At 31.8% G+C, this 22,945-nt stretch overlaps 4 protein-coding genes across 4 annotated transcripts in view; 2 read left to right on the top strand and 2 right to left on the bottom strand.

Annotated features, from left to right (window-relative positions):
• Nucleotides 1–1,427: 1,427 nt before the first annotated feature.
• Nucleotides 1,428–12,130, bottom strand: LOTGIDRAFT_206952 (hypothetical protein; the record flags this gene model as incomplete). The annotated part of the gene is made up of 17 exons (XM_009063078.1): nucleotides 12,000–12,130; nucleotides 10,602–10,722; nucleotides 10,297–10,382; nucleotides 9,643–9,714; nucleotides 7,623–7,779; nucleotides 7,335–7,414; nucleotides 6,391–6,460; nucleotides 5,824–5,984; nucleotides 5,133–5,244; nucleotides 4,963–5,015; nucleotides 4,221–4,355; nucleotides 3,709–3,850; nucleotides 3,419–3,499; nucleotides 3,112–3,226; nucleotides 2,902–2,955; nucleotides 2,306–2,394; nucleotides 1,428–1,579 (listed from the first exon to the last, which is right to left on the bottom strand). Exons 1-17 carry the CDS (start codon nucleotides 12,078–12,080, stop codon nucleotides 1,428–1,430), a joined length of 1,761 nt encoding a protein of 586 aa, XP_009061326.1. The 5' UTR covers nucleotides 12,081–12,130.
• A 581-nt stretch (nucleotides 12,131–12,711) lies between these two features.
• On the top strand, nucleotides 12,712–13,419 carry LOTGIDRAFT_126939 (hypothetical protein; the record flags this gene model as incomplete). The annotated part of the gene is made up of 1 exon (XM_009063077.1): nucleotides 12,712–13,419. One exon carries the CDS (start codon nucleotides 12,712–12,714, stop codon nucleotides 13,417–13,419), a length of 708 nt encoding a protein of 235 aa, XP_009061325.1.
• A 1,300-nt stretch (nucleotides 13,420–14,719) lies between these two features.
• On the bottom strand, nucleotides 14,720–21,328 carry LOTGIDRAFT_193870 (hypothetical protein). Its single transcript, XM_009063076.1, has 8 exons — nucleotides 21,196–21,328; nucleotides 18,381–18,571; nucleotides 17,938–18,029; nucleotides 17,684–17,828; nucleotides 17,342–17,415; nucleotides 17,009–17,061; nucleotides 16,004–16,189; nucleotides 14,720–15,641 (listed from the first exon to the last, which is right to left on the bottom strand). Exons 1-8 carry the CDS (start codon nucleotides 21,322–21,324, stop codon nucleotides 15,300–15,302), a joined length of 1,212 nt encoding a protein of 403 aa, XP_009061324.1. The 5' UTR covers nucleotides 21,325–21,328; the 3' UTR covers nucleotides 14,720–15,299.
• A 473-nt stretch (nucleotides 21,329–21,801) lies between these two features.
• The window catches only part of LOTGIDRAFT_126707 (hypothetical protein), a gene marked incomplete at both ends in the record, with an annotated part of 6,566 nt that continues 5,422 nt past the window's right edge, over nucleotides 21,802–22,945 (top strand). The window contains one exon of the mRNA XM_009063075.1: nucleotides 21,802–21,988. Within this exon, the coding sequence (XP_009061323.1) occupies nucleotides 21,802–21,988 (187 nt within the window). The remainder of the gene's footprint in view (nucleotides 21,989–22,945) is intronic.

Here is a 22,945-nt window from a genome sequence, read left to right as displayed (position 1 = left end):
TACTCCACTTATTCCATCAAATAATAAATTAAACTGTTCATCTTATATGAGAAACACCTCAAATGTCTTGATCTACTCAAATCAAAGATAGCTGATAGTGTTTCAATATTTAAACAAGAACAATTGAAAAGCAACATTAATTTCAAATTATTTTCAATTTAAAAAAAAACATGTCTGAGGTCCACAAAAGTACCATTATTTGCTTACATCAAGGGAGGTAATAATATTATAATTTCTAAATTGCAAAAGAAGTATGTTGGTAGAGAAATACCTGCTTGATGGAATAGCAGACCAGTTTATTGATCACACTAATCATTACAACTTCAGTCTCTGTCATGAATTTTTCTCTTATTTCATAATTTTCATGTAGAATTTCCAAAATGAAAAAAAACCCAACTGAACTTGAATCAGCGCCAGTTAGTTAGGACATAACCCGTTCCACGTTGATCAACAACAACTCAAGGTTAATAGTAAGACTTTATGTAGAAAACCATGACAAGACTTCAAGGTGTTAACAGGACAGTAGTCGGAAGACAGAATGGCTAGGTTTACTTGCTTTGTGCTACATTGCACGTGACTTAAAGAAGGCGAACTTGATTAGTGAAATACATCTTATGGCGCAGATTGATAGTGAAGTGAGAATAGTTGAAATCACATAGTTATAAATAATAGAACAGAGCTGTTACATTAATAACATAAGCATTAATCAATTGTGACAAGAGATAGTTAATAAATACAAATATTGCATTAGTAGTATATTCATTCTATTATAAATATTGTAAAAAAAAAAACATAGGGTTGCATACCATACAAGTTCATGCTAGATAAAGCTTAAAATATCATTATGCATGAATAAAAAGGAAACAAAATTATGCTACTGATAAATATGTAATTTAGCTAGTACTTAAATGCATAATCTTCAAAAAAGTGTCATATTATTTTCCATTTTAAAAAGATAACAAAAATAGATATTTCCTTTAAATATGCAACAACAGTTTAAAGGAGCAATATTCAATCCCACTTTTTTCACATCATAATCCTCCTACATGATTTATTAGCATGGCTTGAAGCCAGAATATCAATCAAATTATATACAAATTATATCTGGAACATTTCCTTTAATAACTTTTAATAGCATTTCTAAAAATAGAAAAATATAGTGATTTGACATAGAGAAAGAATAATTCCACAACAATCATTATTAAGTAGAAAATAACAAGATAATATCACTAGTACTTGTAATACAGTCTCTAACACTGTCAACATATTATCTCACTCTAATTTGTACATTAAGGATGAAAGAACACAACCTTCACCTAGAAGAATGGAGGGCTGAAAATTCAGAGAAAAGGTTCCCAATGCATTAGCCAAGAGTTAAGTGGTTCTGAAAGGACCATAAGATAAAAAGTTTCTTTCTGAAGACAATACTATGTGTTAGTATTAACTTCGTTGACTGTATTATCTGAAGCCAAGGATTGTAAATTATCTGTTGAGTTAGAAGGTGTTTTGTCATTAGATGTTGTTCTCCAACTACTAAACCATGATGATACAGCTGACTTGGCATTATTCAATGCCCCACCTGAAAATGTAAATGACAAATTACTGTTCTATGAACAAGAACATCATACAATGTTTACAACAAGCCAAATGGATTTCATTTTCCTGCTGTCTTGGAGAAGTTGTTGTCTTCTTAAAGATGCTTTCCTTATTTTTAGCGTCAAATTAAGCAAACTATTTGATTAATTGGTGTTTCTAATGAATTATCATCTGTTCTTAGAGCCATATGCAGTGCTCGTACTTTACCTAAACTTTGACTAAAGTTAGACTTAAGTCGAAAGTTGTGCTTAAATTTGACTATCAAATATAGAAAATGAAAGCCTTAATCTTATCTTTCTAAAGTTCGACTTTAGCCAAAGTTCAACTTTAGTCAAGGTAAGAACGGCCCTTAATCATATCATTATGTTCTTCTTGCAAGAGTTTTTACCAATAACAAATGTCCATGTACGTACAGTCTTGATATACAAAAAAAGAGTTTTTGACTTTTCTTGATCGGTCACTCCATAGAATTCTGCTGGTAATTCTCTTCTAATTTAGCTAATTTTTAATTACAAAGACAAACTGGTATTTTCCAATTCATTAGAACATCTCTACCTTCAATTCATATGATATTCATTTTCATTCATAAATGAAAATAAGGGAACCCATCTTTAAGCATGTTTCAATTTAATGTCTGAATTTTCAGAATTGTACCCAATAGCAATAAGTTTGAATTTATGGCATCTCAATTGTTATTAATTACACTCACCAACAGCTTTACCAGTTTCTACAACATATTTTCCTGTCTGTACAACAGCTGCATTGATTTTCTTCCCTCTATCAGTACTTTGCATAGTACTTTAATAAAAATTCAAAGGACAAAGTCAGAATTTAGTTATGATTACTAAATTATTACATTTCATGCGGCAAAAATCAGACTGTCCCTTTTGTCCCTAGATTGTACTAGCTTATCTTGGACAGCAAGCATATCACACCTAATTACCTAGCAATCTAATATGACATACTATTTCTTTTTTAAAGGCATTATCTGGTAATATCTATTTACATTTCTATTATCACTCCTTCAATGAACCAGTAACGTAAAATGGAGTTTATTTTTCAATAAACTGCAGTTTGTCTCATGACACTATGACGTCGTCAAAGCACAACAATGACACAATCTAAGAATATCCGAACATAAAAAACAGTGAAATTTTATTGATAAAAATATATCTGATATAGATCTGAATATAATTACAAGAACTGTATTATGTTGGTCAAAATAGCAATATTGTTGTGTAAATGAATTGATCATGTGACAAACTGAATTATTGACAAGGTTAATACAAGACAAAAACAACTTACTGAGCTAACCGAACTTTAATATCATTCATATTCATATGACCTTGAAATGGATGCCTAAAAAAAACAATGGAAATTTTTTCAATTGAATTCTGTCCAGAAAAGTTCATGATGTCTGGAGAGTTAATTAATATGCTAAAAATATGACCAAGTTTTTCATACTATTTCATGCTATTGGACCTATAGAGTTAATATTCAGTTTGAAAATCTTACCCTACTGGTATATCAGATAATAAAGGATGTTGTGTTGAATTCCAGTATCTGTAGTTATTAGTTGTCTTCCAGGCAGTTATAAATACTGTACCAAAATCTTCTAATAACTTATTATCTATTATTAACATAATACACAATTTACTACTTAAAATTGTAAAATCATGTATTGTTCTTAATCAAACAGTTGTTTTTTTTCTACTTTGTTACTTGACAATCCTACTCCCTACCTATTTTTATACCATATTAGTCAATAAAATGTAGAAAAAGAGTCAGTTGTACAAATATTGAAATAATATTTCCAACTTACCATCTTGTAATAATGTAGCTAACATTGATAGTATATAAAGTCGAAATTGACCACGAATCCATTCATCTCCTCCTTCCCATTCTACAAAATAAACAAAAGGGTAAGACTTGGATTCAGTAGTTCACTTTATAAGGTGTAATTAAGTTATATATTTACATTACCAGCTTATCTGTAGCAATTTTCAGAATCAAAATATAGAGTCCTTATTTGACCACGATCATTGTTGGTGTTTGAAACACTTGAAGGTACTGTATTCTGTTTAATCCATAAATTAGACAAGCCAGACCCACCTGTATTATCAAAACTATTATCTTTATCAGAATCCTCCGTCACAGCTTTCACTATATATTCACCAAATCTCAAATCTGCCGTTGTTAGGTGAAGGTGTTTCTGTAATTCTTTATCTTGTATTTCTATTTTACCTTCATTTACCTTTTTAACAAATAAATTTCTGGCTAGAATTTTCACACTGATCTTAATATGTTACATTGCTTTACTCTAAAACCTTATTAAAAGGGACACAACTTACTCACATTCTAGGGGTATTCAAACTACAAATCTAAACTCAGCTCACAGTTCCTGTTGATTGTTGAACAAAACATCACTTAGTGAATACTGCGCTTTGCAATGAAAGGAAGTCCTAACATTAAAATGACTAAAAAGCAACTTCTAAAATGCTAGTTTTGATATCAGCTCTTCCAAATGTGAAAGAGAGAAAAAAAGGAAATCTAATATTTAGTGAGTAATACATTGAAGACAAGATATCATATTGAATATAGATCATCTCAAGTGAGTTACAAACCTCAATAATAGCATCTAGAAGATTTCTACGCTGTTTAAATAATATATTAGTAGCACCAATAAGGAAACCTCGAATAGTTATATCATGCAATATATCATGGTACTGTAAGCTTAAATATGGATGACAAACTGTACCCTGAAAATACACAAATTTCAATCTTTATATCTTCATACATATGTTAAATCTGCACTTAAGTTTGTGGGTGTGGATGTGAGATTTGTGCTATTTAAATCTGACCAATCAGATTGGAAGAAAGGAAATTAGGTCGGGAAAACAAAACACAACCACTCGCTTGAAGAGATAGGAACACATTCTTTTCATCTTCCAAAGTAAATATTCCAAAGGTTTGATTTTAATCAACTTCATTTCTTTACCGAAAATCTTACTTTATTCTGTAAAGTTTATATCAATCAAAACATTTAATGACACACTGCTTTCATTGTGTTTACATTCGCGAACAAAGCATCATGAGTGATTTAATTTGATTGACTGATATTTCCTAAAAAGATTCTAGGGCCAATTTGATTAGACAATATCTATAAATACGTAATTTCTCTCACTTGTGTTACCATAGACTTGAGAAAGCATGACAAATGGGGGTGTGGTTTGGACACGATGATAAAATCCCCATTTATAGTAACCATTTTCAAAATAAAGTTTTACAATTTAAATGAATATTTACCTCCAATACAAAACACATGAAAAGAGTTAGCACATGACAAAACTAAAATAATGATTTTACCCTTGTAAAAATAGCAAGAGGAAATCCATAGCCATCTTGTTTTAACTCTGGTCCTTCATAAAGAGGTTTCATTTCTAACTGTCCACTTTCAACTTTACTCTTGGACTTTGAATGGAGACTGCCAAATGCTGATGAAAACTTGTTCTTAAAACGTGTTCTCTTTTTCATACCAGGACTATTTGGACGACTAGATGACAGTGATTCACTTCCTGAAGATTCTCCCGCTATGGGAGAATTATCAACAGTAGTTTTAGGTTCATCATTTGACTTGGAATCTTTTGCCTCAATTTCATCATTTATTGCCAATAGCAGACGGTCATCCTCCCACGAGAAACAGTCTTCACGATCTATCTTACTGATACTTTCAGGCGAGTCTAAATCTTCAATACTTGGTGTACGATCTAAAGAGGACTGTTTCAATATTGATAAACTTAAATCACTTTTGGCAGGAACAAAAGAACGACATTCCTCCTTGACATTTTCTTTGAGTGGTTGGTCTTCAGATTCTGTCTGGATTGCCTCAACATGGGTAATACTTGTTAAATCTTGCAAGGGACTACTTTCTTTTGTGAACACAAGTTCTGACTTAGGAGAACTACTTAATTCACTTGTCACATTGATATTACCGTTTGTCAATGGTTTTGGATTCGAATCATTTTGAACAACATCTGAAGAGTTTGAGGGTGTCTTGACCTTGTCACTATGGTAAGTGTGAACAGTGGGAATTGCCTCATCATGATTTTCATTTTGAATATTTTTTTTTGGTGTTGAAGTGGAATGACGGGAAAAAGCATCGTCTCTTGGAATGGTTGGTGATTCTGGCTCTGTATCTATACTATAATTGGATGTCCTTGATTGCACATTATTGAGAGAATTAAGAGAGTCGTTTCCCTTGTTGGTATAACTTATTTCTAAATAACCATCAGAAGAATCCATATCACTACCAGTTATATTAACATCAGAGGATGAAACTTTCTGACTTGATTTACTAACAGCTTCATCTAAACCATGCTCTAACATACCTTATAAAACACAAATTTATACAATTAAAAAAGTGCAGCAGTCTTTAGACCCTAACTGAAGTGGCTATATTACAAAATAAAAGCTAATAAAAAAACGGAAGGAAAGTTGGTTTTGATTTTAATCAGACTGCAATTATACAAACAAGTTACATAATAATTCAGATTAACATTGTTCTTAGCAAACTCAAGAAATTGTGGCAAAGATGACCAGGATATAAGTAGCTTTGTCTTCCAATTTTCAAAAGCCCCAGGCAAGTATACTACCCTTCCTCCCCACCATTTGGTAGGCTGAAATCATGGGCATGTAAATTTTCTAAAATTTGTATGTATTTTCTTGGGAAATGAATTCATAGATTTGCTGATCTCAAAGTAAATATTATTTCAATAATAATATATTAAATCTAACCTGGGTATAGTGAGAGAATAGATAGAAGTAAACCACCTAAACTTTCTACTGGTAACCCATATAACAACACCTACAAAATATAACAAGATAATCTCTATCTAGATAATCTCTACCTCCTATTCAAGTCAACTGGGAGAACATCATCTAAATACATGTTATTAAACTAGAGCGATCTATATCACTTTTCAGAATGAAAACACCACATCAGGTTCTCCAAAAACTTGGTATTTTTAAAATTTTGAGGTGCTGATATTATGGACATGTTTATATGATAGGTGAAAATATGCTCTATCAACTAGTAAAGCTAATATTGAGATGCTATATCCCATTCAAAAGTCAAATTAAGATTGAAGAAATTGTGTTAAGTTTACAAGCTTGCCTACAGAGATAGCAGAGAAAATCAGATTCTAATAATGTTACATGAATATTTTTTTTTATGTAAAATCATGCCAAAATTTATTTGTGAACACAAAAAAGACTACAGTTTTCATCTAATTTTAATAAAATTCATTATTATTATCTATTATGATAAGATCTTGGTCAAGTTTGAATTTGACGATTTTGCAATAAACTTTGTTTGAGTTATTGCTCCTGACTTAGTAGAAACTTGTCAAACTTTATTCGTAAACACTATGACTACAGTTTTCATCTGATTTTAATGAAATTTGGTGTGATCATCTATATTGATGAGATCTTGGTCAAATTTAAATTTGACAATTTTTCGACCAAGGGTTTTTGAATTATTGCCCTTGAAGTAGTAAAAACATGTCAAAATTTGTTTTGACTACAGTTTTCATAGGATATTAGGGAAGAAGCGTATCTTGCTAGACAACAACTTGTTGATTAATTGGAAGCTGAAATCAACTTAATTACAAAGCAAATAAAAAATTGCAATGAACTGTTACATACTGAGAAGAAAAACCAGAGCTCAAACAACAACTTACTCTTCTCTCTAGTAAAATGAGTTTAAATAACAAAACAATTTTATGCTTAAACAATAACACAACATCTCTTGATGACAGACCTACAAAAGACAACAAGAAGTTAGGAGGGAAGTAAATTTTATGTGATTAGCTATGACTTTGTCTATTATTATCATAGTATGAAAATCTTAAACCTTTTACAAATATTCAATACACAATAAACAGTTTTATACATGTCATAATTGAAAGGAGAGCAATGGTGTGAGCAATGGGTGCTATAAGCAGTAGTGTTCAAAGATTTCAACTCACCAAGGAATAAACTTGACCCATCTACCATACTACTAGATATACAAGTTTTCATATTGTTATAAGTCTGTTCTAACAATTCAACTTTACTAAAATCACATTCATCAAAATAGGCATGGGTTATCAATTCTAACTTTGCTTTAATTAACCCATACAATGGCTGAAAATATAAATAACAGTACAAAATATATAATTCCATTTTGCCTTCTACCTATAGGAGAACTTATACCATCATGTATAATGTTATGACTGTGGTGGGGGTAGGGAATTGATCCTTTCAGTCAATTAATAAATCAAAAGCGAGTAATTCTTCAATTCTGAATAATTAATGAATTAATAAATTGATGAGATGTTTCTAACCCTTTTTGTTTAAATTTCACCACTTAAAATGTATTGATGTGACATTTTGTAGTGATTGGAATTGATATTGTACTTTTGGTTGTCTACTATTTGATTTATTAATTAATTATTGATAATAAGAAAAAGTTCATTTGAATATAATACTGTTTTAACCATAATAAATTTAATACATTGTTCATGGCTCTAATTGAATTTGATACCTGAGCTGTCCTGCAGCCTACAACACTTATACACAAAATCAATAAAAAAAAATCATTTAATACATTCATTAAACATAACCTAAAGATAGCTTGACAGGCAAGGTAACATACGCGCACTATCAGCTGTCAGAAATGATAACAAAGTAACAAAGTCTGTAGTTGTCTAATATGTGAAACCAATCATCCTATTTTTACTAATTTCAAGCTTCACAGGGATCTCATACCCAGTTTCATCAAGATCGTATAGAAAATGTAGTGTCTATCAGGTCTACAAGCCAATTAGACGCATTGAATTAATTCAAAGGCAATAACTCCAAAACCGTTCACCCGATTGTTACCAATTTCAACTTGACTGAGATCTTGTCCATATATACATGCATACTAAGCTTCATCCATTTCGGATAAAAACTGTAGTCTATAGCCTGCCTAAAAGCCAATTTTACTAAGTCAAGGGCAATAACCCTGAAATTGTTCATCCAATTATTACCAACTTCAAACTTGACTGATATCTCATCAATGTATTTATGCATACTAAGTTTCATCAAGATGATATCAAAATTGTAGCATTCATTGGGCATACCAAGCAATTTGTCAAGGGCAATAACTCTGAGACCGATTATTACCAATTTTGAACTTTACCGAGATCTCATCAATATATACATGCACACTCAGTTTCATCAAGATCAGATAAAAATTGCAGCCTTTATCAAGCATACAAGCCAAATTTAATGCGTTTTTACAAAGTCAAGGCTAAAAACTCTGAAACCGTTCATCTGATTATTACCAATTTCAAACTTGACCGAGATCTCATCAATGTATACATGCATACTAAGTTTCATCAAGATCAGATAAAGATTGTAGCCTCTATCGTGCATACAAGTCAAATTTAACGCGTTTTTACTAAGTCAAGGGCAATAACTCTGAAACCGTTCATCCGATTATTACCAATTTCGAACTTGACCAAGATCTCATCAATATATACATGCATACTAAGTTTCATCAAGATCAGATAAAGATTGTAGCCTTTATCGTGCATACAAGTCAAATTTAACGCGTTTTTACTAAGTCAAGGGCAATAACTCTGAAACCGTTCATCCGATTATTACCAATTTCGAACTGCAAACAAATGCAAACCAAGTTTCATCAAGATCAGATAAAAACTGTAGCCTCTATCGTGCATACAACAAATGTGGACGGACGGACGGACGGACGGCCGACGGACGGACAGGGGCGACGGCAATATACGTCCACATTTCCATGTGGGCGTATAAAAACTTTCATTTTGCACTACTGGCTAAGGAGGAAACAAGGAAATCAAATAAATTTGTCATTTCCAGTCATTACAGTTTAAACTTTTTAATACTTGACCTATTTATAATAATTTACCAGCAATTACAAAAAATAGGTCACATTTATCAAGATCAAGTTTCCTATTTATTCAGAAAAAATATAAATCCTTTTACCAATCTACTTAAAACACAGACACTTTTCTGTACAGTACTTCTAGTAACATCAGCTCCTCTATTCTTCAAGTCCTAAAATTTAATAAAAACCAACAAAGTCATCAATACTAAAAAATATAAAAGCCTATTTACATTGGTCATATAGAAATATTTACATCAAGATCTATTAAGCATATTTCTGGAATATTTGGTAATAAAACAAAACAAATATTCATTTATAAATCAAAACTTCTCTAATCCAAATTTTGACATATTTAGTCAGAATGACTTAACAAAAATCAAGTTCCAATCCAATTTGGTGTAATTGGTCAAGGGCAGTAACTGAACCTACAGCAATAGAAATCTACAGTGACTATTGTACCATCATCAAACTGGAGATTCGGATTAAATGGGTAAAAAAGGATTATATTTTAAAAACTCTGTTCTATTTGCATCCACATCTTCTTCAACCTTCCATTTAAATCTATCTTGAGATTAATTGTACTAAGTTAGTTCTAATAACCCATTAAACAAGACTAGTGGACAACAATACTGTCACAATCTGCATAGTTATGAAGTCTTCTAACATGAACAACAAATGCATAAGGAATGGTTTAATAAATGGTGAAATGGGGGTAAATAAATGATGGACTCATAATAAGAAATATGGAATACCTTAGCATCCATTTGTCTGTAGCATGAAACACCATAAACTGTCTTCCGACTCTCTTTCCTGCCTGGTAGGTGGAAATACACAGTATCTAGAATAGATAATAGACAAAATCAATTATTATACCAAACATTAAAGACTTTACATTTATCATAATTTTGTTCATATTTATTATTATTTGTGTATAATTAATAAAAAAAATTGAAACATTTGAAAAAAAAACAATAAGCACAACAAATAAACCAAAAACAAAACAACCTCCATAAGGAACAGAAAGTAAGAAATGTGAAGTCATAAAGAAAAAACATACCTTTGACATAATTATGAGCCCCATCTGGTAAGGCTAATGATGGGAGATGTTTCCATTCTTTAGGAATTTCATGGCTTTCAACTGTATTTCCTTCTATCAAAGGTGGGTAAGAATATTCAACCTGGTTATTTTAAAAAAAGAAAATGAACCAGTAAGAAAGAGTAAAATATTTGAAAGCTCCCATATGTGAAAACTATACGCCACAACTCTTACAAAGTTAATGTAAACGTTTTAAGTTGGTTATGATTTAGGGAAGCTTTTTAAAAACTATTAAAAGGATCTAAGGAAAATAAAAACCTAATTGTAGAGACATATGTCTGCTATACATTCTAAAGGTTTCAAATAATACAGTGGTGTAACATATATTCCTGCAATAAGGATTCAACACCAAATTTCGTCAAAATCAAAAAACAGATTTTGTTTATGTCTTAGATGTTTCCTCAGATATCCTATAAAATAATCAAAATGGTTTATTTCCAATTTTCTTAAATAATCCCTCACTCTGACCACCTCGACAACGACTGCAAAATGTGTCAACTATTTAAAATTTCTTCAAAGAACAATAATATAAAAAAAAAACCTAGTGACTGACAAAATAAGATATGTAGCGTGATTTATTGCTAAAAGTCATTGAAACAACATAAGAATATGGCCCACATTGTGTTCCATAGAATTTTCACGTGACTTCGTTCACTGGAATATATTTTAGCAGACAACACTTGAAATTCCGATTAGAGCTAGGGATTATAAGGAAATTCGGCCGATAAAAAATTGTGATATTTGGTACTAACTGAAATCCGCCATTTTGTATTTAAGCTTATGTTATATAATAAATATGATGTAGCTTTGAAACGACTAGAACAATTCTGCAGATTGACGTTGTAGAGGTAACCCATGTTTATCAAAAGATGCAAATGCCGAGGTCACTCGAGGCAGCACATGTGAATTATTAATCATTTCTGGAGATGCATGAAATTTGGTTACTTGACTGTAATATCAAGCCATTTATAAAGCCAACACCAAAACTAGGTCAAACTGCTTAATATACTTTAGAAATTTTTGAGGTATAATTTACAACATTTTTGTTGATGAAAATTTTGCATGGAGATAGATAATAAAGCTAAAATGGAAAGAAAGTTTGTTGGAATAATTCTAATGAGACTAGATTATGGATTTAAGCTATGTTTTAAGTTAGTTGTGACTTTCAGACATTCTGCCAACAATCAGAGTAAAAAATCTCTCGATATGAATTTTATGAATATTCTGCAAATTAAGATTTTAAAATCCAATGGTATTTAAATGCTATTCATCATTGCCCTTTCCACCCACAAAACTTGTTTGCTTTTTTTACTTTGATCATGTTGATCTATTTTACCGAGATCTGGAGCATAAACCCACCTGACATCCCTTTTTATGATGAAATCCAACAACAACAACATGGAGAATATAATTTTCTTCTTCGTTTGACGCCTCTGCCATTCTCAAACTGATGATCAACTGGTTTTCATTTCATTTTTTGTGGAAAATAACAAATAATTTCTTAACGTACAACCTTCTTTACCTCTAAAGCGAAAGAGCTAGTTCCGGTTAAAATACTCGTGTAATGATTGGGCAGTTTTTTTACACGTTGACCACTCATTGATCTTATGTGGAGAAAATTCACTTGTGGACTGAAATAAATGATGATTTCTTTCAAATGCTAATAAACATGCAGTTTTAATAATGCCTTATCATTATGCCTAAAATATTAATTTTCAATGTCGATTAAAAATTAAGGATCATCGTCATTTTTAAGTCAAAGTCGTTTACAGATTTTAAGTCATGTAAACCGAGACAAAGAAAGCGACGGCGGGATAACTCTAATCAATATTCCACTAGGGGGCGTGACGGAATTTCCATGGTTACGGCTTATATTGTTGACAATCTGTCACTTAGGAAAACAATACCTTGTCAGGCTTCGAATATTTTGCTTATTTACTCGGAAAACAAGTCACCAGAAATTCATTTGAATATATACAAGTGAGACCAAAATATTATTAAAATGGCTGCAAGTGTACAGAATCCTTTTTTCAACACAGCTACTGGAGTTTTGGGAGTACAACGTGATTCTATGTTGAACAATGAACTTTTGTTGAGATCAGAACTTGGTAAGCCAAAGCGAAGAGGTTACAATATTGAACATAGTGGATACGATGCTTTTGGACGACCCAATGAAAAAGGATGTTCTGGAGCTTCAGAGGCTTTAGGAGGTTGGGGAACCACAGAAATCTCAACATTACCATTCCATAGAAAGGAAAAGCCAAGTGAAAGAGATTTTATAGAGTTGAACAAAATTGCTGTGAGCTCTGGTATAGTTAATTCCGGTGAAAATTATGCTTACAGAGCTACCAATGATGTAAGAAGAAAGCCAGCTGGTACACAGAGCAAGCCAAGACCACGACGTCAGCCTCCCAGCATGGTGTACGGAATCTCTACTAGACCTTCCACCCCCATCTTTGATCTTTTAGAGCATAAATATCAAGACAAATGGCTGCAACAGAGAGAACAAGATGAATTGGCAAAAAAGAAGGAAAATACAAAGAAAAGGCATTCTGGTGTGGTTTATGAAACAAGAGCATCCTTATTAAGAACCTATCAAAATCCTGTTGAATCAGGTCCATTATGGCAACTTCCAAAATTCAAAAATTCTGCAAAACCCAACCTTCAGACATTCCGAACAAAGAATCAAGAAGGTGAAGCTTTTGACAACTTTAAATCCGATAAAATTGCTAGGAAAGGAGATTTAGGACATGGTGTGTATGAATCTGCTAAGAATTAGGTGTAAGTTACCAGACTATTGTGTGTTCATGTAAGCAGCATTAATAAGGTTTAGATCTGAACTCCTTTTCTACAGTGATATAAAAGGTTTTTAATTCACAACTAGAGTACACCTGGATTATATCACCATGGAAAAAAACCCTAAACTATGTTTTAAACTTTTTTTTTTTATCACATTTACATCTATATATAATCCAAAGGCTGTGATATTTATTTTCTTAAAAAATATTTATGTATATTGTGTATTTTATTTATACCCTTTATTTATTGTCCTAAAAACTGATTGTGTGCAGTTTGCCGCTTTTTTTTTCGATGTAGTTTCGAACAATGTTACCTTAAAAGGCCAAGGTTAAAGATGATTAATTATTGTTTTGAATACTGTTAAAAGATGGCTTTATTTGTAAATATAATGAAATACATTCAACTTAATTCAGCTCATTGATTATTTACATTTTACTTTACATATTAGGGAGAGAGCGTGGACTTCACGTCCAAGTAAATACTTACATCAGTGTTGTGGTCCCCATATCTGAAAGTGATTTGTTGGACTTTTAATTAGCAGATAATCTTCCACCTTAATATTGAAGCCACTAAAACCATCCATCCAAATGAGTTATAATATAGAAACCTCATTTCCTCTGATGAGAAATGTGTCTCTTTTATATATATATATATATATGTATATATTGTATATATATATATATATATATTGTATATATATATATATATATATATATATTGAACGTGTTTTCAAGAACAAGAACTCATACTAATTATTTTTCAATTTTTTAAATTTTAAATAAGGTACATGCAAACATTCACACCAAGTTTCGACAAAATCGGTCAATAATTCAACCTTCTACAGCGTTTATAAACTAAATATTGATTGCATTTTCAAGAACAAAGGCAATAACTAATTGTTTTTCGATTTTTATGATTTTCGATAGGGTTCATCCTCTGGTATTACTAACACCCATACCAAGTTTCATCTAAATCCGTCAAGAATTGTGCCTTCTGGAGTGTTAACAAGCATTTCAAGAACAAGGGCATTAACTCATACTAAATATTTTTCCATTTTCTTATTTTCAATAGGGTTCATCTATGAGTGATTACAATACGAACAACCATACTAAGTTTCATCAAAATCAGTCAAGAATTGTGCACTCTAAAGTGTTTATGAGGAATTGTGGACAAACAGACCGACGAGTGTGATGACAATATACGCTATAAAAAGTGGATTATATATATTTTCAATCACTTTTACTAAATATGCGCCATTCAAGGATTAGATGACAAATAAGTTTTAGCATAAATACTATTTATTCTAAAGTGATATAATTAAAAGAACACGTTATCTTAAATTCATAGTCTCAGAGAGGTATAAATGTAGTCCTTTTTACATATTTAATATAAATGACAACTAGTGATGTTCCAATTGCCGGCGACAATCGATTATCAGTCGTTGAAAGTCCAGCAATGTTACTAATCGATTCTCAACCTAAAGTCAGTCCTGTTGTTTTTCTGATAATGAATTTAACATAACTTATTATAAGATAAGGTGACTAAAACAATGAGACCCTGATAATTTGTCACACCTTTAATTAATTTTTCTCGAGGACTAGCCTTAGATTCGGCACAGAAAAAAATGAGGCATGATTTATAAATTAATTTATAAAGCCTTAAAACAAGTACGTGTTCATTAAATGGGGTGTGTTTTGATTATTAATAGATTACATAATTGATTATGCCTCTCCGATTATTTCAATTAATTAAATGATTATTATTTCCGTCTGATTGCTCATCACTAATAATAACAGTTTTTTAGTTACTTGTAGCGAAGTTCAAAATAAAATTCTCCATATTATTTTGTGAGTACAATATTTACACCAATCTTTTGTCAAATATTTCCTCTACCACATCACCCTTGATTCTGTCTGATTCAGTTCTTTTTAATTCAGCATAATAATCCAGTCTGTTTCTAATACATGACAAGACACATTCTAGTCCCAACTTTTCCTTGGCAGAAATAGTGAAAATATCATCAAATTTCAATAATGATTTAGGATGTAGTTCATTATCAACATTCTTCAGTGTTTCAGGTAAATTTTTCACATCTTGTATGATTTTGTCTGCTTTAGATTCTGATGTAGAGTCTGTGTCTATTTTATTTAAAACTAAAATTGTTGGCCGATCCGTTAAATCAGTCATATATAACTCCAGTTCCTAGAAATACACAAAGATTTAGTAATTTGGTATAACAATGAACATCAGTTTGTATAATATATATTAATTAAATTAAAGAAGCAATGTTAAACTTCTGTAAGCTATTGTAATTGCAATTGAAAGAGTTACATTTTTCACAACTACTCAGCAACTCAAAAAAACGGAACACAATTTTATGGTATACTACTCCTTAGTTTTATTACACACGACGTTTCAACAATCTACATTGTCATCTTCAGGTGAAGTGAAGAAATATGGTACAAGAAGTTATATATACAAAAATATAACAATAGCAATAGTGAGAACAGGAACATTATGTCAACCATCATTATCAAATTCGAAGCGATGTAATTTGTACAAACCTTATTTAGTAATAGGATAGTTTCAAATGCTGTTCTTAAATCATATTTAACACCAAGAGAGAATCCATTTATATCTACCAACATGAGGAGTAACTTGGTTCTTTCAATATGTTTAAGAAATCTGTGTCCCATACCAAAATTGTCATGAGCACCTTCAATAAGTCCAGGTAAGTCTGCTATGGAAATCTGCAATGATGACAAACAACTAGTTTTGAAACAATCAATTCCATACATATTAATTGCTTGTCAACACTTAGTCTGAAACAACTTCCTCTATTCCAGCCTCTGATAGATATTTTGACAGTTATTGGCAGGAAAAATAGGCTCTGTTTTATGGGAGATGTGTTTTTTTCTAACATAGTGTTTGGCATCATCGTAATTTTGGTTTTGCTAGCATCACATGGCTCTGTGACCCTTAAACCATGTCTGTATTTGCAGTTTTCAATGGTCAACAAGAGATCAGTTTCATTAAAAAAAAAACTTTGATGGAACCACTGACGTACATAGTTAGTGTAGGGGGATAATGATTGTATGACTGAGCTACAAAAATATCTATCTTTCTGAAAATATATCTGTGATTGGTGGCTCCGATTTAAATATATAGGTTTAAAACCTATGGAAATATTCCATAAAACAGGGTCCAGTTTTTCTGTCTTTACACCAGTCGAAACTTTCAAAATAGCTATCAGAGGCTAGAATATAGGCAGATGTTTCGGTCTAGTAAACACAAAGAACTATTAGTATTAGAACTGGACATAAATACGTAGGCATAGCACACCATGAATAATATAACTAAAAAGAATCAAGTAAAAAAACAGTAGTCAAGCCTATCTCCTTCCCCATTCTGAGTTATGAAAATGGGTCAAAGTAAAAAAAAAAAAAAAAAAAAACCCAGCTAATTCTAATGTAATTTAGGAGTCTTAGTAGACACAAAAATCAAACTCTTAAAAATTGATATGAAAATCAGAAAAAATGAACTGATGATCAATAGCAAAATGTACTTACTCTTCTGGAGTCTGGATATTCCACTATTCCTAATTGAGGTTGTATTGTGGTAACTGAAGAAAATAAACAAGTTTGATAAACCACAATTTTGACTTGAACACATGATATATTGGCTATTGTAATATAACCTGGCTTTCAGCCAATATCAAATATTGATTAATCTCATCTTGTTATCATTAAATCTCATTCTTCCATTTAAATATTATAATCTAACACTGGACACTTTTGCAGCATGTATTTGTCAATAATTTAATATTTAATAACTTGCTTTATCAAGATTTTTATTTATTTTACATGTAGTAAGATTTCTATATATAAATGAATTCAACATACATGGGTACGCAGCTATTTTTGGATTAGCTCTAGAAACTGCACTTAAAAATGTGGATTTTCCAGCATTAGGAAATCTGAAAAAACAATAACAATTCATAACAGATGATAAAAAATCTGAAATAGAGTTTTGACTATTATTACTTGTAGCTCAGTGGTTTAATCTATTTAGAATCTTCTCTTGTTACTTGTTTGACTAGTTATAGAAAAGTTTCTTAACTTTTTAAAATTTGATCTTTTTCAAAATTATTGTTTCAACAAAAAATAAGAGGAAAGTATTCAGAATCAACTGTGAAATTTTCATACACCAAAAATTGATGAAATGTCTCTAAACCAGAATCTTACCCAACTAATCCAATGTCAGCTAATAGTTTTAAATCCAACTTCACACTTCTATTTTCTCCCTTTCTTCCTAAAAATCCATTATCTGGGTTACCTCCCTTTCCACCTCGAGCTAACACTAACTCTTGTCCTTCTGTATCCAATTCACCTAAATACAAGGCAAGACATAGAAAACTATAACCAATTAATAAAATAATGTGGTAGTAAGATCCATCGGGTACTTCAATAGAAACTGATAATACATAATATATTTTTACCTATAACTCTACCAGAATCTGTTTGAACACTAATACCAACTGGTACATCTATTTTCAAATTTTCACCAGGGTCTCCTAGCAGTCTATATTTCCTACAAATAACATTATCATGTATTGTTTTATACATTGAAGTTCTTTATGGATATAAACTTAAATTTCATGAGAATACAAGATGTGATTCTGAATAACATGTTATTGTTCTTGGTCATATCATCAATTGACGTTTCTAATGCATAATCATAAAATCAAGAGATTGCAATGGTGTTTTTTTTTTAGTATATAACCTTGGGTGATACATTCAATTCAAACCTGATCAAAAGCTAAGATCCAATATGCATTGCAATATGGGATAATAGATGAAAAATAACAATTTATTTCAATTTAAACAAATACAAATCAATGAATTGAAAAAAAATTCTTAACAAAGAAAACAAGTAACTTACTGACTATTTTTTCCAGTAGGAGCTGAAAATCTTTTGGTTGGGTACAATCTGAATACTGATTTCAAGGAAGTGTTTTTTGAGGCTCTTATTACCACATTTCCCCCATCACCTCCTATTCCTCCAAATCTAGGATGACCTTGACCTCCAGCTCCACCACGAACATAAACCCTCAATGAATCAATAAAGGTATTCTAAAATAAAAATCATATAAATTCTTTAATGGAAATTTGTAACTAAAACTGTCAAGATGTCTCCAGACTAGCCTCATGAATATAAACCTTATCAGAAATATAAAATACATACATTAGAATAACATTAGTCACTTGATTTTGTCACAAACTGTCCTTTTTGATTTTTATTTCTTATAAAATTATCATTATCAATAAAAATTAATTATCATCATAAAAATGATACAGTCAAGTTACCTAATTTCGTGCAAACCAAATTTTGCATATTTCCTGAAATGATAAATAATTTACATGTTCAACCTCGCATGACCTCTGCATTTGCATGTTTTGAATAGCATGGGTTATCTCCACAACGTCAACCTGTAGAATTTTTCCTATAGTTTCAAAGTAATATCAAATTTATCGGTTGAATTTTTCCTATAGTTTCAAAGTAATATCAAATTTATCATCTATTCTAACATATACAAAATGGCGGATTTCAGTTATTACCAAGTATCACAATTTTTATATCAGTCAAATTTCCTCATAATCCCAAGCTGAAATCCAAATTCCAAGTGTCGTCTGCTAGAATATATTCCAGTGAAAATCAAAGATCTTTGAAGGAATTGTCATTAGTTATAGTGACTTGATATTACAGATAAATACAAAGAAATGATAACTATACCACTGGGTATCCATACATGCTTTTATCGACTTATTTTATAGATCAAACATTGTACACAAAAATAGGTGACGCATTTTGCAGCCATTGTCCAGTTAATTACTCATGAAAAAAATTAATTCAATCAAAATGTAGAGAGGAGAGACAGAGCTGTAGATCTTAGTTGATAGGCCTGGTTAGCAATAATAATGATATTAATTTATTGCATTTATAATGCTAGAATAGCAGCTCAGTGGTGCAGATACAGTCATATAATAATAATAATTTAAAATACATCCTACATTTAACATAATAACAAGCATGGTAGAAATAACATAAAAACGGTCTAGTCAATAAAAAAGAACCTCAATATACACAATTAATCTAACAATACAAATATAGTTTAGAAAGCCTTTTTGAACAGTTCGATTTTTAAGTTTTTCTTAAATACATCATACGTTGAACTTGTGAGAGTGAATTCTAGAGTTTCGAAGCTGTACATCTAAAAGAACTATTAGCAATAGCAGGTTCCAACCAATTCTGACAGACTGAACGGAGATTGCGAAGAGGCTCATAGTGTTTGATGAGGGAAGTTAAATAATTCAGAGCTCCAGGGCAAGATATGTTGGGGAAAAGGGCGCTACTTCACTTATGTACCTCTTTATGTATTTTGAATTCAATGGGATTGGGAGCCAGTGGAGGACGTCATACAATACAGGGTCAGGGGTAATACTAGTATGAGCTATAGTGAGGGAAATTATTCTGGCAGCTTTATTTTGAATGAATTACAGTAATCCACTTTGATGTAAGAAAATTGGCTGAGGATATTCGCCACCTGGGTGGCAAACAATTATTCACCACCCTCATTTTTTATTTTGCCACCCGTTTTTAAAACTTTAATTTCTCTGAAGACTGACATTATTAGCTGTTAAGGCTATAGCGTTACATGCATTATAATGTTTTTTTTTATGTTCATTAAAAACGCTTATTTGCAATTCCTTTCAGAAAAATGTACAAAAATAACACCTACTTATAATTGATAATCGCTGTCCCATTGGATGGCTATTTATAGTCAACCGGTGTTAAGTCAATTTGGCCACCACTTTTTTGAATCACTTCTATGAAATTTAGTCTCGATATTCATGTCACCTACAAACCTCACGTGGCTCTGCAAATTCCTGACAATCCCTATTAGTTTAAGAAAGCTTGAACAACAGCTGAGGGTGGTAAAAAGACCTTAGGGTGATTAACAAGAATTGTCGGTGGTACACAAGAATTGTGAGTGGTAAACAAGTATTGGGGGTGGTAAACAAGATGTGAGGGTGGTGAACAAGAGCTGGAAGTGGTAAACAAGAACTGCGGGTGGTGAACAGGAACGGAGGGTGGTAAACTCCACCTATGAGTAGTAAACAAAGACCTAGGGTGGTAAACCACAACTATGTTAATGAACAACATCTAGGGTGGTGACCAAGAGTTCAACAAAAGCAGAGGGTGGTAAACAACAACTAGGTAGGTGAACAAGAGCTTAGGGTGGTGAACAAGAGTTTAGGGGGGGGGGGGCTAAAAAGAATTGTGGGTGCTAAACTAGAGTTGAGGGAGGCTAACAAGAACCGAGGGTAGGTGAACAAGAGCTGAGGGCAGTAAACAAGATTTGGGGGTGATAAACAGGAGCTGGGTTAATGAACAACATCTAGGGTGTTAACCAAGAGCTGATAGTGGTAAACAAGTATTGTGAGTGGTAAACGAGTATTGAGGGTGGTGAACAACAGCTGGGATGGGAAACAACAGCTAGGTTAATGGAAAACAAATAGGGTGGTAACAAAGAGTTGGGGGTGGTAAACAAGAACTAAAGGTGGTATACTTAGAGATTTATTCGGGTGGCGAATATCCAAGCCCAATAAAATTATTGACAAGTTTCTTAGTTGTTTTATAATCAATGAAGGATCTAGCAATAGCAGCCTTCACGACACTACGCTAGCTACATTACCTTGTGTTTCCCTTGACTTTGAGATTTGTCTGTAGCCTCTCTTAACTTTGATGCATATCTAATCAATATTTTACTTAGATCTAACTTTTTAATTACAACATAACCTTTGTAACTCATGGGCGCAGCCATGTTTGATAGTCTTGGTTGTCATTGTGTAAAGTAGAGCCTGTGTCATAGGACTGGAAGATCTTAGCTTCAGGTTTTGGCATCCTAAAAATTGTAACTTTCTCATATAATATTTTTCCATTCTGTAAAGAATAAATAAAGATTATATATTATTTTGTTTAAAACCATCCAGAAAGTTACATCGTAAATTGCATAATGAAATGCATTTGAACATAAATTTCGTTTCAGTTGTATTTCAGACTTCAAAACAGGTGCCCGTTGAAGGTGAAGGCCGAACGAATAACGGAATCCAAGAAAGCGAAACGACTTCTATTCACCGTTTGTTTTATTTTGTAATTCATTTTAGAGCAGACGACGGTTCATTATTTCATAAATAATTTTGTTCATTTATTCCGCACATTGATCATAATTTTAGTTTATGAAATAAATGTAGGTATCAGTGTATCTAAGACTAAACATCAAGAAGGAAACAATTTAAAAATGCCAAAACCACCAAACGATCATGAAACGACTTATAAATTAGTTGTGGTTGGAGACGGAGGTGTTGGAAAGTCAGCACTAACGATTCAATTCTTTCAACAATTATTTGTCCAAGATTATGATCCAACAATTGAAGATTCTTACACCCAACATACTCAGATTGATGGGCAAAACTGTTTATTGGATGGTAAGTTGTACTCTTAATTTTATTAAGACAATTCTTAAAAAAGACCTAATAAATAAGGAATGAGGAATTCTAGGTTGTAACATTGCAGTTAAATAGGTTTACACTTACACATTTTAATTAAGGCCTACCTAGAATTTCACACAGGATTAATAATACCCTCACAGCATACCAAATATGTACATAATGTACAGTCAAGTAACCTAATTTCGTCGTGCATTTCCGGAAATGATTAGTAATTTAAAGTGGTGTAACCTATTTTCGTGGATATAAGGATTCAACACCGAATTTCGTCAATGTTAAAAAAATGAAATTTTTTTTTTATGTCTTAGATGTTTCCTCAGATATTCTACAAAATAATTAAAATTGGTTTATTTCGATTTTCTTTATGAATCCTTCACTTTGACCCATATTTCATGAGTAACCAACTCGACAACGGCGGCAGATTGCCTCACCTATTTTCGTGTACAATGTTTGATCTATAAATAAGTCGAGAAAAACACGTTGTATAGATACCGGGTGGTATAATTAACTTCTCTTAGTATTTATCTTTGATATCAATTCATTATAACTAGTGACAATTCCTTCAAAGACCCACGATTTAAAAAAAAATAGTGACTGACAAAATAAGATACGTAGCGTAATTTATGTATATTACCATAAACTCATGTTTATTAAAACAAACTAATGCGGAGGTCGCGCAAGATCGCTCATGTAAATTATTAATCCTTTCCGGAAATCCACGAATAATAGGTTTCCATGAAATTAGGTTACTTGACTGTACATGTGCGACCTCGCGTGACCTCTGCATTTGCTTGTTTTGATAAACATGGGTTTTCTGTACAATGTCAGCTAGTAGAATGAATTCAGTAGTTTCAAGCAAGGTAAAATGTATTAATGTATACAAATACTACATGGCAGATTTCAGTTATTACCAAACGTCACCATTTTTTATCGGCC

This window comes from Lottia gigantea, assembly GCF_000327385.1.
Source record: "Lottia gigantea unplaced genomic scaffold LOTGIsca_55, whole genome shotgun sequence".
Classification (NCBI taxonomy): Eukaryota; Metazoa; Mollusca; class Gastropoda; family Lottiidae; genus Lottia; species Lottia gigantea.
Note: the sequence above shows the minus strand (reverse complement) of the source record. Positions and strands in the feature narration are given on the sequence as shown.